Raw genomic sequence first — 20,910 nt, 5'->3', positions numbered from 1 at the left:
AGGTCCCTTATAATTCTAGATTCATTTTTCACAGTTAGTAAACTTGACTTGGTTAAGATGGGCTTGACTTGATTTTTAGAGGATTACCAAATTATTCAGTACACCTGACTTCCAGGTAATAAATTTCCCCTGATTATTATGCTTTTTTCATTCTGTGAACTTTTATGATTTACCTGGCTTTTTCTGAAAATTTCCCTCTCCTCAGCCCATCTCCAGGTTTGTCCTTGCCTTCTGGCCTATTGTTTGTTGGGTTTTGTTTTTGGTTTTTTTCCACTTTCATTTTATTTTGGCCTATTCTTTTTTTGATAATAGAGAAGAATGAACTGAGAAAGAGTTTGTGTCATGCACTCTCAACTCTCAGGCCTCACGCAACCCTAAGCCAGCATCCACCTCTGAATGTTCATACTAAGTCACCAACAAGCCAATTTTAATCTGCTATTCAGTAGTAAAATCAAGCTTAGCACATAGAAGATTCTTTGTGGTTTTGTTTTTGAGCATTTTATTTTCATTCATCGTAATAAAAAATGTTATAGTATATATTTCTATGAATATGATTGAAATGATCATATTGAATTCTATACTCAAATCTGTATTTCTGATCCACTGACTTTGTTTTTCTGTTTTCCTTTCCTGCTCACACTTTGGACAGGACAGTCTTTGTTCCCCTTCTGACATCCTTCAGCTAAACCTCAGCGTTAAAAGAACTGTTGAAACACTACTTTCTCTTGGGGCACATTCAGAAGAATCCAGTTTTGTCTCTTTATCTATCCAGCTTTTGGGTTTTGTGGCATTTTATTGTACTTTAATGTTAACTCTCTGTATGCTTTATTACTGGATCTTCCCCCTCTAGCTGAAAGATTGCATTCCAGTGATTTTCCACCTCATTCCTGTGTTTGGTGAAGGAGGTTTGTTTCTCATGCAAAAATATTTACATATTTGCTTTTTTTTTCCATGGCCATCAAAGAGCTAACCAGTAAAGTATATACATCCTTTTCTCATGTGTCCAGATGAGCAGCTTATCACATTAGTAAGCATTTATGATTGCTAACAAAGAGTAAAAGACCAACATATTTTCTCCTGCTCATTTATCCATTCTCCTGGCCTGTGGCCTTGTTTCTCTTATCATAAATGCTGAGCATTTCTACCAATACAGTCATGAGCCTATTGTTAGAATTTGATGTGGAACTTTATCTCCAAACGGCATAATAAAATTTCCATCTGTCCATTTTTCCATACCTCAATACAACTTAAGTGTTGTTGTATTGTGAGAAGTATTACAATTAAGAGTTGCTGAACTTTTCAACAGCTGTTCATAAGGGAAACAGTTGTACCTTTTCTGGTTCGGGGGACACCTGGTCACTTAGATCTCTGCACCAAGCTGTGCCCTGAAGTCCTGAAATCTCCCTTTATTGATAGGCACAAGTCCACCTCAGCATTTGCTGTCTGGACATCTGGACAGTACTGGCCATTTCATCATCATAATTTTAATTTGATCAGAATCTTCAGTCCAGACATCACATATGTTCCCTAGATTGCTGTTCTGAGTCCACTGTGTATATTGAAAACAGTACACAAGCAAGTTACCTAGAGCTGACCTTTCAGGTGGGCCCCTGTCTGCACACTTAATTATGTTTGTCATCTTTAACTGAACTTTACTTCTGAATCCTATTTAGAATTTAAAATTGGAATTTATGTAATTTCCGATATATTTGAACCATCTTAATAGGTGAACTTGTATTTAATAGGCTGTTGAGAATCTTATCTGAACAGTAACAGGTAAAGCATTAGGCAGCAATCTCTATTCTGTACCCAAGGCAATGATAGTCTCTTTCAGAATGCTTAGTGTATTAGCAGCTAGCCTTGATGCTTGAAACTACTTCATAACTGCATTCAGAGTCTAGTTCTTATAAATAGTATTTCTGAACATTCAGACATCTGCTAACTAAATTGGATGACTGAATTTAAGTACGAAGGGAGATTTTAAGGAACATAACATCCTGCTGTAGAAGTCAGCCTGAGGATCTGATTGCTTTGGTTTTCCTTCATATTAAATGGGATAATTACTTAACACATTAAAAACTGTTTACTGTTAATCCTGAAACATTGAACACTGTGTTGAAAACTTCAGTTTTATGCAGTCATAGTGCCTTCTGGAGTTTGGTGGGTTTTGGCTTGTTTTGTTTTTAGGATGTCTCTGAGTCAGAGATCATTCAGTTTTGTGGAGTTTTGTCTCTTTAAAAAAAAAAAGCTGATGAAAAAACACATGGTGTCATGTGTGGCTTTGGAGGAGTAATGGTGCATTCTCTTCAGAACAGAGTTCCCTCTAAGCCAGCTGGAAGGTAGAAGTGCATTCGGAAAGCTAAGCTTCGGAGGGAATGTCTAAGTTACGGATGCACAGGTCACAGGGCACCCCTGAGAATGGTGATCAAGGAGTCGGCCTTGGAGGAAATAAATGTCTTCCCCCAGAGCAAAACGCCCTGAAGGTTCATCTTAAGTATAGTTAATCTTTACTTACAGTTGTACTCAAAAGATTTATACAAAAGTTGCTAGTTTTATAAGATCAAGAGATTGTATTTTATCAAGGTAAGTATTAAATAAAAAGAAAGTAAGAAGCACAAGTACCAATAACTGCCCATAATAAACATTTGTTACATTTTTTATTGCAACTGATTTTGTAAATCTTCCTAATAATATATTAAGTGCCAGTGAATCTTCTTTAATAAATATGTATAGCCTTTTTTAGTGGAATCAGAATTCCACTTTCATTCCTTTGAGAGCAGTCTTTTTTCTTTCATCTAATCAATGATAGGTGTTATTCTTATGATAGGCCTTTTTCTCTTACAAGAAAGGATTAACCAAACATATTAATGAGATAAGATAGAAGTAATTTAACTTTCTTAAGCAAACATGAACACTTTGCAAATAAATGTTAATTAAGCTGTTCCTGACTAAGCTCATAGTTCCCCGGCATAATTAATCCATTGAATTCCAAAATATGAAATACTTTTTCAGATACAATTTTTTTTAATTCTGTAATTCAGATTTTAACTAATTCAAACTGATCTTTCCATGAATTACCCAAAGTAGGGGAAAGTTTCTCAAATACATCTGAATCTCAAGGATACACTTCACTTTCTTCCTGTGATCCTGCCTGATGTGAGAACCCTGATTTTCACAGGACTGTTGCAACAGTAGGCATCCCTCTCTTAGGCAGTTTGAGTTACGGCATGAAACTGTCTTGCTTTCCTATGGTTTGTAATTTCCAAAGCCTTTCTCCTACAGTGTTGTATCTTCAGGCTTGCGCTATCTGGTAACTTGGAACTATTTTTCTATTTTCTCCTGCCTCATTTTACTGATCTGCATTGCTCTTTTATTTATCAGGGATAAGGGATGTTGCTTTCACTCCATAGTATTCTGTTTATCCTCTGTTTTCATGTGTAAGTGTATGTAACTTGTCCATTTTCATTTTCAAAATGATCTGTATGTACTTTTAGTTATATTAATAAAGTGACAGTGTCAGATACCATCTCTGTGTAACTCATGTTAACAGAGATCAGTTTCCCAGGTACTCACTTTTCATATCTTAGCTTATTATGAGGGAAAGAAGAGATGCTTATTTTTCTTTTCAGTTCTGTGATGTTCATCCTCTTTTCTCTTTTGTTTGTTTTTATGTTACGTTGTCCCATTTCAGGAGCAATTATGTTTGCCTCTCCACATTTTAGAAGAGAAAGGTTTGAGCCAGGTTGCTGTGACGGTCCAGGCTCTCCTGGAACTTGCCCCACCCAAGCAGCAGCAGCACCAGTTATCTGCTGTGTAAGGACTCCCTGCACCTTGGGCGTTGGCCTGGCCAAAACGGAACAGGACAACACGACTGCTGCTGCCAGCCATCTGCTTAACAAAGTGCTTATGTGTTCTTAAAAGGGACTGTTTCCATGATTCCTAACAGGAATATTTTTCTTCATTTCTCCATTTTAGGGGAGGTTGTATCCATTTGCATTGAATTGTTTATGAAGACACAGTTTGTTTTCACAAATGAAACTTATTTCTGTCATTACTGAGAACCCAACACTGAAACCTAAACTGGCTGTGCTTTCCTAGAGAGTAGACCTTTCCACATACAAAAGATCTTCTCAGAAGAATATTTGGCTCTCTTGAAGGCACAGACATTGCTGTTATCTTTCTTTACCTGTTTCCAAGACCTCTGGAGTCCACTCGTTTCTAAACGTGGTTATTCATTAGAATCTCCTGGAGCATCTGTTAAAATACAGATTGTGACTCAGTAGGTCTAGAGTGAGGCCTGGTTATCTGCATTTCAGCAAACATTCCAGGTGTTTCATGTAGTTCCATGCTAGACATGTGTATGATTTAGGGGAGTAATGACTCCACTATGTTTTTCAGCCACATTTAAAATCAAAAGCTATATTTGACTTCTTGGACTGTTTTGTCCAAGGCAAAACAAAAGTAATGTAGAAGCTCTAGATTTTGCATAGTGAAACAATGAAACAGATGCTGTTGTATTTAAGGCCAGTGTCCGAGGCCTCCTCCCAGTTCCGGTCCACCACCACTTGAGAGGATGGTTCTGTGTATCATCCTACTAGTATCTAAACATTAGAAACAAGCACTGTACACACAGGTTCCAGGTCTTCAGGCTGGTGGCATATTTTGGTCCACATCCTGTGCATAGACTTCATTGAGTGCCCCCTCCACACACACACCCCCCCAGCCCCATGCTGCTCCCAGGATACCTGGACCCTGAACACCTTCCAGTCACAGCAGATAAACTTCCAGCTCCCCAGCTTATGGGAGATGATGAAAAGAAAGGAGAGGCCACGTTTCTTATGTTTCTTTCAGGTAACGGCCAATTTCTGTGGCTAAATTAAAGCACCTGTGACATCTTAAAAACAGCTCACTGTCTTTTCACCTAACCGTCTGGCTCCCGCAGTAGTTACTTCCCGCTTAGTTACTCAGTTGCGGGTAGAGTAAAAGGGCCCAAGGGCTCAGGCAACACAAAGCCAGAAGCCTTCATTCAAGTCTAAGCCACTTGGGTCTGTCTTCCCCTCATATTTTGAGCCTTTTTCAGTTGTCAGTGTTATCTTTTCATATTCACTGCCTTTGTAAACCAAATAGAGTAAGTGAATATACTAGTTATCTAGGTTTTTTCCCTGTCGTTAACTGTTCTGGATTTTCTTTACCAGTGCATGCGTTTGAGCATAATGTTTTCTCTTCGATATCACATGTTTAAAATTATGTAACACAAAACATCTGCGCTCAAAGCCCAATCCTTCAGGGTCCTCACAGAGCAAAAGTAAAACATGTTTTAAGTGCCTGGAGCCAGATCTCATCATATTTACAGTTCCAAACAGACCCACTAATCATATGACTTGTTTATAATTTAGCTGTTTATATTTTTAAACTATAGGTATTTTTACTTCAATTCAACATTAAACCTCAGTACAATCGCTAGATTATACAGAGAGCCATTTGAAATGAAACCCAGCAAAAGACAGAACTGTTTGTCACATGTCATGCAAGGAATAATCCCAGTCAACATGTATAATGCAACATTTGGAACTAATTTTCCCATAGGAATAAGTGGAAATTTCAGCTTATTTCAAATTTTATACATAGCATGAAACCTTATTCATATATTTTTATCAAACTCATTCAAATTTATATTTGAATTGTTAGAAAATATTTGTGTACAGTTTTGGTTGATAATGAAAGAAAAATAATCAAGTATAATGAATGTCTTTTCTATTTCAAGATGCAAAAACAAGTTGTGATGGTTTTTTTGGAAAATGTTTGTATTCAGTGTTTTATGTGTACCTTTTTTTTCCAAACTGGGAAGACGATTTAACATTTAGCCTTGCTAGACTGCAGCGTAAGACGAAAATGACTTTGTGACAGTTCCACCTGACCATTTATGAGCTTCCCACGGAAGCAGCAAGCTTCCCAGAGCTGAAGTATGAACGAAGAAAAGGCTAAGTACCCGCCCACTAGGGGAGATTTTAAGTCAGCAGGTTTTTGGGCTTCCTAACTCATCTTGTTTAGCACTCCAGACCAGCTTTCTCTGGCAACAGCTCATGGGAGGAGGGGCCTTTGTATTCAGTTTGAGTAGAGTAGGACAGTTAGTTGTAGTAGGTGACTTTCCTAATAGCTTTTGAAAATGCAGCCTTCCAGCTAATCAAGGAGTCTGATTGCTCTTACTTGATAACAGCTCAGCAGTGACTAATGATGTGTGACTACGCTGATAAGTATGATGAATTTTTTAAAACTAAGTGCTTAAATGGTTATAGAAATGAAGGAAAACATGGATATTTAGAACCTTTATATACATATTGCAGTAAGATGGTTTACAGCAGATTTCATTTTATTTCTGAAAATGTTGTAAACATGTAATTAGTAAGATTTTGTAAAACATTGTCCTATATGTGTATGTCTGTACATATAATGCATAAATTCTAAGAATAAATATGTCCATATCATGTATGCTATTTTAAATTGCCTGTATGCCACCTTACACATTGACATTAAAATAAAAGCCAACACTTCAGTAGCATGAAATAAAGGCTGATTTGAAAATGTTCATACCTAAACATGGTTTCCTTGGTGAAAATGAAAAGGTAGATCTCCTGAAGGAACTCAGTAGAAACTGGGTCCTCATAATAGTCCCTTTAGATTAAAATGTACTTTTTTGAGGAAGTACAGATATCAGTATTGCCCTGTATTTGGAGTAACATATAAGGCTTAATTTTGAAATATATGTGACACATTTGGACAACGTTTCTCTCAGAAATTACCAACTGTGCTATAGGGAAAACTTCAGCATCCCAAGACATTGTATCCTGACTAATCAAGGCAAGAATGACCCAGGGGCCCATTCTTTTTTAGGGGAAGAGGAAGACTGACAGCTTTATGTGCCAGGCACGGGTTAGGTATTTTCGCCTGCCTTATCTCTTTTAGTCGTCGTACCCCATAAGGTGAGCGCTATTGAGCAGGGAGAGCAGGTGTACACCCTAGTGTCTCATTTATCAAAAATACGTCCAAACTAGTCTTCCCATGGACCTGTGCCCCCATCTGTCCTATGCTTAGATTCTATATCCTAATATCTCATTTCTGTCTTGTATTTATAATTTATATCCCGGCCTGTTTCCCAGAAGAGGAGCTGAAGGGGCTGATAGTAAGACATGAATAAGATGCCACACCCTCTCCCCATAAAAACACTGAAGTGATAATAAATCCAAACAGCAGGCAGGAACCAACCTTAATTAAAACTTTACTGTGTATGTATTATACTGGACATTTAATGAATGTCATCTTGTAGTTCCTACTGAAAACTACATTTCTGCCGATAAGAATGTCACTTATGACACCCTTTGCTCCTAAGTGTCAGTTTTCACTATAGGCAAGCTGAATAAAATCAGAATCAGAGACAGTACAGGAATTTACTGAAGTTTAATACATCACTATAACTAAGCTCATGTGCTGTTTTTCTGGTGAGAAAGAGCAAGAATATTCACAAGGCTCCTAGAAATACTTCTCAGCAAAACTTTTCCAAATTATGAAGAAGCCCTGAATCCATGGTATAATACTAATTTGGGGTTTGAAAACTAATATAACAGGCAAAGTGAAATAACCAGGCCTCACCTGGGAATGTCCAAATAAGAAACAACCTGTAGATGAGTTATCTGTGATGGTAAAAGGTATTTCTTACTCCTTTCAGGTCCTCCTGAGTCTCCAGAACACCAGCAGAAAAGACAGAAGATAACTTGGTCACTTCTTGCGTCTCCTCTTGTCCTTGTCTTTGCCTTTACCTTTACCTTTTGACTCTTTGCTGTCATCTTTGTCCTTCTTGGGCATTCTGAAACTACCGATTTCTCTCCGCACCACAGTGCCTCGCCACCAGGCCTGGAGCTGGAAGAGAACAGGGAAGTGAGTACAATTTATAGTATGCCTGACACGCTGCATTCTTTCTATGTAAGGGGATCGTCTTTTCATAAACTAACTTCTGTGAAGAAGGCTCTCTGTGACATGGAGGTGGCCAAGTGTGCCATCCCTAGAGCATTGCCCCCCCACCCTCCTTGTGCAGGACCCAGAGCTTAAGTCATGTACTTGAGAGTAAAGTTCTCAAGGAGTAAAAATAAAAGTAATCTGATTGATTAGGCCTATCTTTCCTTTGCACTTAGAAACCTGACTCCCTTGTACTTTCTGAACACCCACGTTCCCCACATCTACCAACCATTTGATCTAAAAGGGATGCTAGTTACCTGAGCCACAAACACTCAAGTAAAAATGTGCAGATAATCTAGGTGACTTCAATAGACTTCCTGGTGCATTTCATGTCTTTAATAATTGATTAAAGGATCCAGATTCCTCTTACTTTCAAAAGGGATTTAGATAGCTCCCTTGAATGTGTTAGCCATTAGACACAACTGTTCTGAATACAGTCTGGGCCACTTTAAATTCAGACTAAGCCCCAAGACTCGGAGCAAATCCACTAGTAAAAAGAAAACAAAAATGGCCTTCAGCTACTACTTACAGTTTTCCTCTAAATAAGGAATTCTGACAAATAGAAAATATCATAGAAGCTCAATAAATACTTGCTAACTATACATCTGACTCTCCTAATGGAAAGATCAAGTTTGGGTCTGAATACCTGGTCCTAAATGTACTTTAAAGCCTACTTTCATAATCTGCCCCCGGTGTACATCCCAAACCACAGTATGCACACCATAGGGTCTCAACAGATACTCCTCTTACAGAGAGAAGAGCAATCCTCAAAACCATAGTTCTAGTTCAGCAGATGTTATTTTTGCTTGAAAATACTTCCTACCAAACAGAATCTGACCTGCCAGTTTCATCATCACTAATATACACAAGTTCATATAAAACTTAAATCTCCTTTTTTCTGAACTTCTACTTACCCCTTCATGTTTTTTAAAAACAGATCTTATCAGAACCTTGCAGGTGGCATGGGCTGACTTATAAATAGGATTTTAAGAAGCAGTATGATATTAAAAATAATTACTTTAAGAGCTGTTTTGGTAAGAAATAGTATTCATAAGTTTGACCCACTGGGCACAAGTTCTAGGTTTTGCTCTCACTGCTAACCAGCTCTTCTTCCCCAGATTAAAAATCAGAGGCATGTCCTTTTCTCTTAACTATCCTTCTGCACCACAGACTGTGTTGGCAAACTCCAATAATAACAAAAGGCCATGCTTCCTCACAGATCTCCTGTTCCGAGTTTGATAATAAACGAGAGATGCTTTACACTCCTCGGTGTTTGGCCAACTACAGAATTGAAAAGGCCCCAGGATGCCAATTGAGGTTTTCTACCTTTATGGCGCTCTCTAATTCCAAGTCATCCTGTTGTATCTGCTTCCTGGTGTTCTCCTTTTCTATACGATCTTCAATGATGACCTGTTCATATTCCCTTAGCTGCAAAGGTAGACATTAATCATGTGTTACAGGACTCTTGGGTAAGCTGTGGCCCAACAAGCCCTGCATTTTTCATGTAAAACTTTGAAATGAAGCATGCCAGATCTAAAGATAAACCAAAGAAAAAACTTACTGGATTCCTATATTGTCAATATTCACATATTAACTTTATAATTGTTCCCCTAATATTTTTCAGTTTGAGTAAGTTAAACTTGCTTTAAAATCTTTAATAAAAATGAAATACTAATTTGATGTGACTAATGACCTCAAATAATGTAATTTTAAAAAACTATAATAGAATGTACACCTACAAATAGTCATCTTTTAAAAGAGAAATTCAAGCAGTTCTCCATTTATTCAATGATGAAACCATAATCAGAAGCTTTTTATAAATCATTGTTTATAATTGTCTTCAGAGATCAAAGTAGAAATAAAAATAGAATCTCGCTCAAGGGATTCTTGGGAGGGTTAAATAAGTTATATGTGTAAAATACTAGGGGGAGGGTATATCTCAGCGGTAGAGCAAGTGCCTAGCATACACGAGGTCCTGGGTTCAATCCCCAGTACCTCCGTTAAATAAATAAACGGTAAACAAACAAACAAACATAATTACCTTACCCTCCCCCCAAAAAAAGTAAAGAAAAAAAAAAGTAAAATACTAGAAGAGTGCCTGGGATATTAAGCATTATGATGTGTCAGCTGCTGCTGTTATTGTCCCCATCATTGATGACATCATCATCAAAAAAGAATCCCAGCGGCTTGCAAGCACACCTCCAGTCTGTAACCAAAACTAGCATTACCCAGCTACTGCTGCTTAGCTACCGCCCACACCTGAGTGCTCTCAGCCTACACTGGTCAGACTCTGCTTCCTTACCGTCTTTGCAAGTTCTTGAAGGTGAGCTAAGTCACTGGCCTTAGCAGCTTTGAGAGCATTTAGTTCATTCTGTTTCATTTCTGTGTCCTTATCAAATTTCTCCATCCAGAACTCTAGCTTCTCCTCCAATTTCTATTTGGAAAGAACAATAAAATATGGCTTCCACCAGATGCAAAAAAGTATATACTACATGAAATCATTTATATAAGTTTCAAGAACAAGCACAACTTTTCTATAGTGATAAAAGTCAGAATGATGGTTACTTCACCCATCATTGGATGAGGTTTATTGGCTTGGTTTATTGATTGGGAATGGGGCCTAAGGGAGACGTCTGTGATGTGTGCTCTATGTCTCTATCTGAGTGGTGGTTACAGGGGTGTTTAGACATAAACAGTCATCAAACTGTATACTTAATATCTGTGTACTTTACAACATACTGCATGTATGTTATTACTCAATTTAAAAATGGGGGAAAGATCTTTCCACATGTCTGGATAAGAGAAGTTGCAGTGAAGAAGAAAGGAATACGGGGTAAGTAGAAAATTGTGAAGGATAAGGAATGGCAACAGACAGTCTTTGACTGACAACACTAAAGACTAGTCAAGAAGGGTACAATGTCTTCAAAATTCTAAAAGGCAATAAATGTGAATCTAAGATTCTATTCCTAGCTAGCCTTGCATTCAAATGTGAGGGAAAGAGAATGTATCTAATCTTTTTGAAAGAGTTACTCAAGGATGAAATGAAGTCAGATGGAGAAGAAATAGTAAAGTGTGTATTTACCCTATATATCATAACTTTTTAATAATAAATCATAATCTGGAACAAAATCCCAAATTAGGCAGCATCATCTAGTGGAAGGAACACAGGCTCTGAAGGCAGATTGCCTAGGTTCAACTCTGAACTTTGTCACTTGAACAAGTTTGCTTAAATTCCCCAAGCCTCAGTTCCCTCATCAATTAAGTAGAAATATATAATGAATGATTTCAACATGGGATGTAGGAGACAAAGAGAAGAAGTAAGTAAAAGCTTTGCCTCAATAAAGGCAAGAAGATATAACTACTGATTAGACTAAGAGAAGGAACAAAGTTTAAACATATGTTAAATTTTTAAGGATTACCACTGCAAGGATAGAATGTGTAACAAACTCCTAGAGCATGTACCTCAAGAATGAGACATAAAGAGGAGCCTTCAGGTGGTACACAAACACGGAATTTTTATAAAAACATCACTCACAACGCATGATTCTGTCAGTTTGGTGCAATCATGTCTTTAACATCTTTCTAACTCTTAACACTTTTTTAATCAAAAAGAGAACAAACAACAAGGTCCTACTGTGTAGCACAGGGAACTATATTCAATAGCTTGTAATAACCTGTAATGAAAAAGAATATATATATGTATAAGTGAATCACTATGTGTGTACACCAGAAACTGACAGTCATTGTAAATCAACTGTACTTTAAAAAAAAAAAAAAAGTGAAAGAACAGGCTCCAGGCAGGCAAGAGGAGCTGGCTAAAATGTAGTCGTATCGTCTGGTATTTGTTGCACTTCTATTTACATTAATTTCTATTTATGGTAAATGATACTGGCTTTCCTTTTATAGTAATGATATAATAATCTCGACTGAAAATAAATTGATATAGTTGTTTAGATAAGTAACTAATTAGAAAATGATAATAACACAGGTGGTATGTAGATATTACAAAACCAGGAACGTGGTATGCTAATAACTGGAGTTTGCACTAGAAAGCTGGAAATTGAGCAATAAAAATTCCATCAATTCCACTAAAGGTAAGAAGGAGAGAGGCAACTAGAGAGCTTAAAAAGCAGGAAACATAAAATAAGATGGAAGAATTAAGTACAAATAAATGAAAAATCACAATAAATAAATTGGAGTAAACTCCCCTATCAAAAGAAAGAAACTCTCAGATTTTTTTTAATCCAACTATGAACTGTTAATAAAAAACACAGCTAAAACCATAGAATCAAAGCAAAAAGAAAGCAGGTTTGGCAATTAATATTTGGCAAAGTAGAAGTCAAGCCAAAAATAAGACAAAAAGGGATGTTTTAAACTGATAAACTGTCAAGCCTTATTGAGAACACATTACAGTTATGAACTTTTATATTCTAACAACATATTTTGGAATACATAAAGCAAAAATCATTAGAAATATAAGAAATTAACAAATCCACAATCATCTTAGGAGACTATCACACTTCTCTGAAATTAATAGCTCAGGTAGAGAATTTGACAGCTAGACTGATAAATACTTATATAACTTTGTACCTAACAGAGAAAACATTCTTTTCAAATACCCATGGAATATTCATATAACCTGAGCATATAATAAACCCAAGTAAGAGCTCTACAAATTCCAACAAGCATCAGTCTTATATTTCACATTCTGAAACCACAATGGAAGACAGTAAGAGTGTATAAACGTCAAAGCATTGTTGTGAGCAACGGAATACAGACCACATTCTTCCCTCTCCAACTTCAACTACTTGGACATTTCAGAAACACCCTCTTAAATAACTTTTGGGTTAAAAAGGACATAACAAGTCATAAACTAAAAATCATGATGTCTACAGTTTACTTTTAAAGGCATAAAAAAGATAAGATGGACTAGTGGAGGAAGGATGTATAGATATGTGATAAAGCAAGAATAATAAAATGTAAATGGTACAATCTACAACTAGAAGGTATTTGGGCATTCACTGTAAAATTCTTTCAACTTTGTGTATATTTGGAAACATGATAAAATGCTGGGGAAAAATGAAAGAAATTTCAAATTATTTGGAAAGGAAAGACAATATAACCATTAATTATCAAAACCTCTAGATTATAGCCAAACTGTACTCAGAAAAATGTTGATTTATATCAGTTACAAGAAAAGAATGAAATTTTAAAGTAAATGAATTCAGCACTTAAGAAACTAGACAAAGATTAGCAACATAAGCACAAAGAAAATAATTACTCAAAATTAAAGCAAAAACCAATGTGACGGGAAAAAACAGATTTGCTCAATAAAACCAAAAAGAGATTTTTGTAAAGACCAATAAAATGGTCAAACTTTTGAAAGTCTCAGCAAGATAAAGGGAGAGAAGACACAAATTTTTTAAAATAAGGGATGAAAAAAGATAACTTCAGAAATAAAAAAATTTAAACTGTTAGAAACTATAGAGTACACCTTTATACTAAGACATTTAATGAATGTTTTGATGAAGTGGATTATTTTCTAGGAAGATTAAGTTACCAAAAATGACTCAAAGATTTTTTAAAGAAAAGACATCAATAATCACTTAAAAAATTGAAAAAGTAGCCAAATATCTCAGGAGTATTTATGCTGAAATTTATCAGTTTCAAGGAACAGATAATAATCTATTTTGTTCTATTTCTACTTTTAGGTTTCAGAGTATAAAAAAATGGAAAACTTCTCAACTCAAGCTACCAAGTTAGCATAACTGATCACAATACATCAAAGAAGCACCAAAAAGTGAATCTATAGGTTAATCTCACTTATGGAATATATAAATACAAAATAAAAATCTGTAATTCTAGCAGTCTAGTAAGAGAATAATAAATTATGACCAAGAAGGGTTTATCCCAAGAATTTAAAGATGATTTGACGTAACAAATCTATTAATGTATTTTATTTTATTAACATATTAAAAGAGAAGAAAACCATATCATCTCAATGTATTTTTAAAAATCTGTCTCATAAAACTGAAGACATTCCTGATTAAGAAGGGGGAAAAAATTTAGCAAGATAAGACTAAAAAGAAACTTTCTTAACTTTATAAAGTTCATCTCCCATAAACCTACAGAGCAAACTTCATACAATCCCCATTTGTGCCAGTTATCAATTTATTGTCTTTCAACTCCAAACCATCCTTCACTGACCAGCTTTGTGAAACTGGAAGCTTGCCATAATCATTTCTCTTTTGTAAACTGGCACCATGTTCAGCTTTGTCAGTAGAGGGCGCTAGAGGGACGCGACAAAGCTCCCCTTGGTTCCTGTGTGCTTCCTCTTTTGTTTCGGGGCACAGCTGACAGCAGCAGAGGTGTGGGACACCCAGTGGCACTTGTTCACCAACAAGTTTTGCTGATACAACAGAAGGATTCTTGCTTGCCAAACAGTCCACAGTTCCCTGCTTGACCAGATTTATCCCACTAGCTGTGACCAGCTCTGACCCAGAGCAACAAAGCAATCTTCTCTGTTTATTCTTTCCTTGGATACTGTCCTTCAGCCCTCAAGTTCTCTTTTATCCTTTCTTTGTAGCCAATCCCTTATTACCAGTTAATGATTCTTTTGTTCAACTTTCCCTGCTCAAATTACTGATGTGATTTCTGTTACCTAAGTGGACCATGATGATACAGAATTAGTACTAAAAATAGTACTCTTACCTTCTAATTCACATATGTCTAAGGCATCTAAAATCCTTGCTTCTTTCTGTTCATCAGATACAGTCAACATAGTGCAGTGGACTACTACAAGGTCTTGTGGAAAGACAAAGCAGGCAGTACCTTTGCAGGCCACAGTACGGCAGAGAAAAGAGAAATGACATAGCACTGAAGTGAAACTGTGACGGTGTACTATTGGTCCTGCCAGGTAAAAACTTCTGGAGTTTTTTTTCAAACTAGTTTGGAGACAGGGGCTTTAGTCAAGTTAATAGCTGCCTACTATGTGCCAGTGGCCACTGAAGGTTTTCTCCAGTAAAGATACTACATCTGGAATACTAACTGCAGTGTGAAAATTCTGTCTGTTGCCAAGTATGTCTATTCCAATTGTATATCCAGTAACTGGGGAAAGTACCACAGGGTGGATCCATAGAATAAGTGGGCCCAGAGCAAATCAGACCTATGTCTCCATGTATCACCTGACCACCATAATCTCCCATTTTGAGTAGGGGCCACAGTGTTGTTTTGAGTCCTCAGGAATTATCATAAATTCAGGGCCAACGTTAAGTAATCTCAAAAGGTCTGGATATTTTCTTTTTTCCAGTGTATAGTCACTCTAATAAGTAGCCACGGGTCCCTTGGATAAGGCTTAGAGCAAGATTCACTTGCATTACTTGAGCTGTGCTGCAGAGTGCATCCTCACTGAGACCTGCTCCCTTCAGTCAGGGGGCTCTGGGTCTGTGAATTTACTTGGTCTGGAAACTGGATGAAAGGTCATGACTCCTCATTGTGGTGACTCAACTCAGGTTTCTGGCTACTACACTTGGACTTTTTTTCTGTTACATGGATCAATAATGCTTTATCAGGCTGCCCATCAATTTTATTCCTAGGGATACCATGATTAATTAGTCATTGCCAAACATCCCTGTGGGCAAAGATCTTCTGATTACATCTGAGTACATCCCTGCTGCCCTCCATGGTAACTGCGTCCACCTTGTCTTTGGTAGTTAAGTGCTACCACATGTCCTCTGGCACTCCATGATCCCATTGTCCCCATTAAAATCAAGGAGTTCATATTAGTGATGTTATCACCCATGGTCTTACTTGGCCTACATAAGAAAGCAACCGTGGGGCTTTTCAAGGATGCAGGCGTGCCTTAACTAATTTGTTAGTAAAGGAGTGTCTTCCGAGAAGGAGTGTCTCACAGGAACTAGTTAGAGGTGGGTGTTTGGGTGGGTGTTAGGTCACACATGATAAATTCACTCTGATATTCCAATCTCCCTAAGTCTTTGAATTCTCTCCTCCACATCATAGCAGGGAAGCTCTGGCATCTCTACTTCATTAAATATGGGCCACTGTTGAGACCAAGTTTCAGTTAACCAACTAAGCAAACTGTTAAGAGTTACCTCCAGCTACACAAGCTAACACATTATATCCAGAATCTCTAGTAAGTATATCATATCAAATAAACTTGACTCAGTCTAGTGTTGAATTCCACCCTCCTTGGTCTAACACCCTTAGAATCCATTCCCATATATGGCCCCCAGGTTTGGACCAATAAATATCAGCAAAGTCTTGTAATTCATTTGGAGTGTGAGCTATTTCCTTCTGAGTTATCTGTCAGCATGGAACCTGCTGAGATTTGACCCTAGTGATGGATCCATGGAAAAAAAGGGGTGACTGCACTAGGGCTTGAGTGAACATCCTTTTTCAAGGCATCTGCCTCAGATGAAATTATCATAGAGTTTTCAGAGAAAGGAAGGCTAATCTCCTCAGACACAAGAAGGCAGGCTACTTCTACTGGCAAGAGAGGCTTACGTGACTTAGAAGTTCAGGACTGTCATTTATGCACCTCTGAGTCCAACCAGATGTTCCCATTCCGAGTTGCAGGGTCCCATTCTTTCCCAATGGTGCCCTAACTTGCATATGAGAAACTTGGCATGAATTCATGTGTAATACTGACCAAAATACCATTAAAACTAAGAATAGATGCTGTACACCTGAAACTAACATTGTGAATCAACTACACTTCAATAAAAATTAAAAAAAACCCTAAGAATAGAAAAACAGTGCCTCATTATCATTACTACTAATCAGCATTACACTTGACATTCTGTCTACACAATAAGCCCATAATGGAAATAGACATATAAATAATGAAAGGGAAAATATAAAATTGTTATTATTTGCAGTCAATAGGATTTTCTACCTAGAAAATCCAAATGAATCAACTGAAAAACGATTAAACCTAATATGAGAGGACATAAGGAATCTAGAATAATATATGAAAATGAATAACCTTTCCATATACCATGCACTTAGAGACAGGTCCACTGACAGGATGGTTATCTAAATTTTGGTGCATCCCCTTTATGGCATATTATAGCAATTGTACTGCTTTAAAAAAAAACATTAAAGACAAATTTTTGAAAAACAGTGTCTCAAAAAAATGTATAATCCAATTTATGTCAAAAACAAATATAAATAAATAAAAACTAAAAACAAGTAAGTAGGTACATACACAAGTGTATATATGAGAAGAAAAGATATGGAAGAAATCTGTGAAAAAGGGAGTGATTAAGAGAGTGTTCACTTCTTAAAATCTATATATTTCTATACTGTTTCAAAATTTTCATTAAAAGTATTATGCACTGCTTGTGTTATTAGGCTGAAGATCTGGGGAACAATGACTTCACCCAACATCCATTTATCCACCAACTCCTCTGATTGTTATCAAATACCTGCCATGTTCTAACACTTGAAACAGGTAACATGAGACATAATTGTTAATTTGCAGCGGTACAGAACTCTGATTCTAATAGCCTACTGATTTGTTTTTCACTAAAGGTCTGTGAGATAGCATCTAGAAATTCTTTTCTTTAACTATAAATTTAGACTTGTTTACTGAAAATTCATTAGCTTTCTCAAAAGCAGGGTATATCATGAATAAGAAGGAAATTTTTTCCTTATTCATCCAACAGGGATATTTTGAAAGGCTCTATTCACCTTGGTTTGTTATTAGTATTGGAAATACTAATTAAAACCATTTCAGTCACATATAATTCACACAAGAAGAAGTAAAATGAATTAAATAATTGGGAGTTCGAGATTTGCAGATACTGACTGGTATATATAAAATAGATAAACAAGTTTATACTGTATAGCACAGGGAACTATATTCGATATAGTAGCTTATGGTGAAAAAGAATATGAAAAAGAATATATGTATATTCATGTATGACTGGAGCATTGTGCTGTACACCAGAAATTGACACAACATTGTAAACTGACTATACTTCAAAAAAATTTTTTTTAATTTAAAAATTAAAAATATGAGTAAATAAATACATAGGGAAATTGTCAATTCTAATAGTAGGCAAAAAAATGCAAATAAAACAACTCATTACATTAGCAGACTTTAAAAAAAACATCTAAAACAGCTGGTTCTGTTGAGGATACCCTGAAATTAGTATCTGCATACGTTGCTGATGTCAGCGTAAAGGAGAAAGTATTGGCAATATTTACCCAGAGTCACAAGGTACCAGTCTCTCTGAATTAATAATCTCATGCTTGAGATTTACTTTCGTAAATAATTGCAATGGAGGAAACAGTTATTTGGACAAAGCTTTCACTACTGCATTATTTATAATAATGAAACTTAGGAAATAACCAAATCCAAATATCCAAAACAGAGAGTAACAAACCATGGCAAAACCATTCCATAGAACATTATAAAACCATTTAAAATTATTTTACAAAGAGACCATAATAAAATGAAAAAATGAGTGAAAAAGTAATTGGCAACTTTTAGAAAATCTTCCCTCATATAAGAATATGTGCCTTTTACAGTTTAATAAATCAATAAAATTTACTTAAAAATTATGACTATGAAGCAATATAGGAACAAGAAAACAGTTTCTTATATAATGCTAAATGATAAACATAGAGGACAAAATTTTACCTGTACTCAAATTACAGCTTTTTAAAATATTTATCCAGATAGATAACTTGGAAAGAAAACATGGGCTTATACAGCTCACTTATTAGGCTAGTAGAATTACAGTTGATTTTTCTTCCTTGAAAAAAAAAATTTTTTTTTTTCTGTCCTTTGGTATTTAACAAGGGGGACACAAACACGTCAGTTTTAGTGACCCACCTGCTGCTCCTTTCTAAGGAACATTTCGATCTCCACATGAATCCGGTTCTCTTCTTCGGTTTTCAACCTCAGTTTCTGTGGGAACAATAAACCAATATCAGGAATTCTTCCCAGCAGGGCTGGAAATGAGTTCTCAAGATCAGAGGTGTCACTGTGACAGTAGCACAGGTTTTCTTTACCAGCTGGGACCCCAAGAATTCTACATTATTGCTCCAGAGTGAAAATTTCATTCCCATTCAACTCAATTCCTGCTCAAAACATGGCTGAGCCGGGTCTGGCAAGTGCCCAGAACAAAACGACCATAATCATGTTGCCTGGAAAGTCATGTCAATTTAAGGAGAGAAACAATGCTTCAAGGGCTCAAGTTTCTCAGGCCTACAAAAGGAAATTCCAGAGTGTAAGAAAAAGGTTTGTTGTCATAGCCTTAATCTGCACTAAGGGAGTAAACTTTCAAATACGCAGGGGGCTCAGAGAAAAGTGTCCTCCTGCCCATAGATGACACACCCTACTGATGTTTGCTCCTTCTCGCCGACCTGTTGTTCTTTTAGCCAATTAGCTTCCCTCCTCTAATGAGGGCCTACCCTTGTTTCTTTCTCCTGATACTTTTACTATGACTCCTTAACTTCTGTTGAATGAAGGGCAGCTCTTTAGATTTTGTATTTCTTAATGGAGGGTTAAAAAGTACTGGTTGGGTGAGGAAAGCAGCAGCAAAAACCTGCAGTTACTGAGTCTCTTGTTTTGCCCTCTCCCTATAATTACCAGGAGAAGTGGCAAGTGGTTTTATAAAATAAGGATTAAGTGACTAAGAGAAGAAAGTACAACCAATTTTCAAAGTCATTACCAAAACCCAAGAGATGTAGGCCACAGCCCATCAGAATCTCTGCTCATAAAAAAGCAAGTACTCATTCTGTTTTTGTTTTTAACCTCAAATGTTAGGGTTGCTGGAGAGAGAGAGAGCAAAGCTCAGGAAAGCCCCCCTCTCCCTCGTCCTGTGTCGGCTGAGGTAGTATCAGGTTCACCAGCTCGAACACCGTCTTACCTGGTCCTTCCTAACAGTGATTACCTCAATCTCTTCCAGCAAGTGCTCCTCGGTTTTGCTACATTTTTTCTGGGTCTGGGAAATCTGCAGTTCAGTATTTCTTTTCATATAGCGATTCTCCATGTTGGTTTTTGCCTTCATCTCTTGCAACTGGTCCTTGAGGTGAACAATATACTCATTCCGGCTCTGCAGAGGTAAGACCGGGTTTCTAAATTAAAATAAGTTCTACCTCCATTCAGTTCAGTCAGTGGCTTAAGCTTACCTTTTGTGTTTATAAATCAACAAGGATTTATTCTTCTGCTATTACACTATGGGAAATTTAGCCAACAATCATTGATAGTATGAATGAAAATGACAGATAAGAAGTTCTAAGCATCAGGACTGTGCAATTCTTTCCTAGGTACAATACTTGGGGTACTCCGTAGCTACACAGATTTCCCAGTACTATCTCATTTTGGTAGAAAGAGCACTGGTCCAAATGATCAAAAGACCTAACTTCCCACCCAAGCCCCCCAGCTGTGTGAATTTGGCCAAGTTGGTTAAACTCTCCAAGTCTTACCTTCTTTAAAATAGAAAGAAACATTAATAGCTACCCTGCCTGAAATATCCTAGCAAGTAATTATAAGGATTAACTAATAATATGTGTAAAAAACACTTTGCAGGTTACAAAGTGCTTGGCAATGTCTTTTCTTTTTTTAAATTGAAGTAACATTGGTTTATAACATTGTATAAGTTTCATGTGTACAACATTATATTTCTACTTCTGTATACAGCATAGCATGCTCACCACCAAGTTTAGTTTTCATCTGTCACCATACAGTTGACCCCCTTTACCCATTTCACACTCCCATCCCCTTCACCCTCTGGTAACCACTACTCTATTCTCTGTATCTATGTGTTTGGGTTTTGTTTTTTTTTTTCGGTTTGTTCATCTATTTTATTTTGTTTGTTTAAATTCCACATATGAGTGAAATTACATAGTATTTGTCTTTGTCTGACT

At 36.6% G+C, this 20,910-nt stretch overlaps 2 protein-coding genes across 12 annotated transcripts in view; one reads left to right on the top strand and one right to left on the bottom strand.

Annotated features, from left to right (window-relative positions):
- Positions 1-6,586, top strand: part of LRCH3 (leucine rich repeats and calponin homology domain containing 3) — a 109,754-nt gene extending 103,168 nt beyond the window's left edge. For 7 of the 9 annotated variants that reach the window (XM_010959343.3, XM_010959342.3, XM_010959344.3 and 4 more), the window contains one exon: positions 650-6,586. In XM_010959343.3, the coding sequence (XP_010957645.1) occupies positions 650-850 (201 nt within the window). In that variant the 3' untranslated portion in view covers positions 851-6,586. The remainder of the gene's footprint in view (positions 1-649) is intronic. The other 2 variants (XM_010959347.3, XM_010959350.3) reach the window with 1 other exon arrangement.
- An 854-nt stretch (positions 6,587-7,440) lies between these two features.
- The window catches only part of DRC9 (dynein regulatory complex subunit 9), a 32,513-nt gene continuing 19,043 nt past the window's right edge, over positions 7,441-20,910 (bottom strand). For 2 of the 3 annotated variants that reach the window (XM_045519857.2, XM_074365119.1), the window contains exons 7-11: positions 19,911-20,096; positions 18,872-18,946; positions 10,313-10,444; positions 9,337-9,438; positions 7,441-7,914 (exon numbers count right to left, since the gene is read on the bottom strand). In XM_045519857.2, coding sequence (XP_045375813.1) covers positions 7,774-7,914; positions 9,337-9,438; positions 10,313-10,444; positions 18,872-18,946; positions 19,911-20,096 — 636 coding nt within the window. In that variant the 3' untranslated portion in view covers positions 7,441-7,773. The remainder of the gene's footprint in view (positions 7,915-9,336; positions 9,439-10,312; positions 10,445-18,871; positions 18,947-19,910; positions 20,097-20,910) is intronic. The other variant, XM_074365128.1, reaches the window with a different exon arrangement.

This window comes from Camelus bactrianus, chromosome 1 (genome assembly GCF_048773025.1).
Source record: "Camelus bactrianus isolate YW-2024 breed Bactrian camel chromosome 1, ASM4877302v1, whole genome shotgun sequence".
Taxonomy (NCBI): domain Eukaryota; kingdom Metazoa; phylum Chordata; class Mammalia; order Artiodactyla; family Camelidae; genus Camelus; species Camelus bactrianus.
Note: the sequence above shows the minus strand (reverse complement) of the source record. Positions and strands in the feature narration are given on the sequence as shown.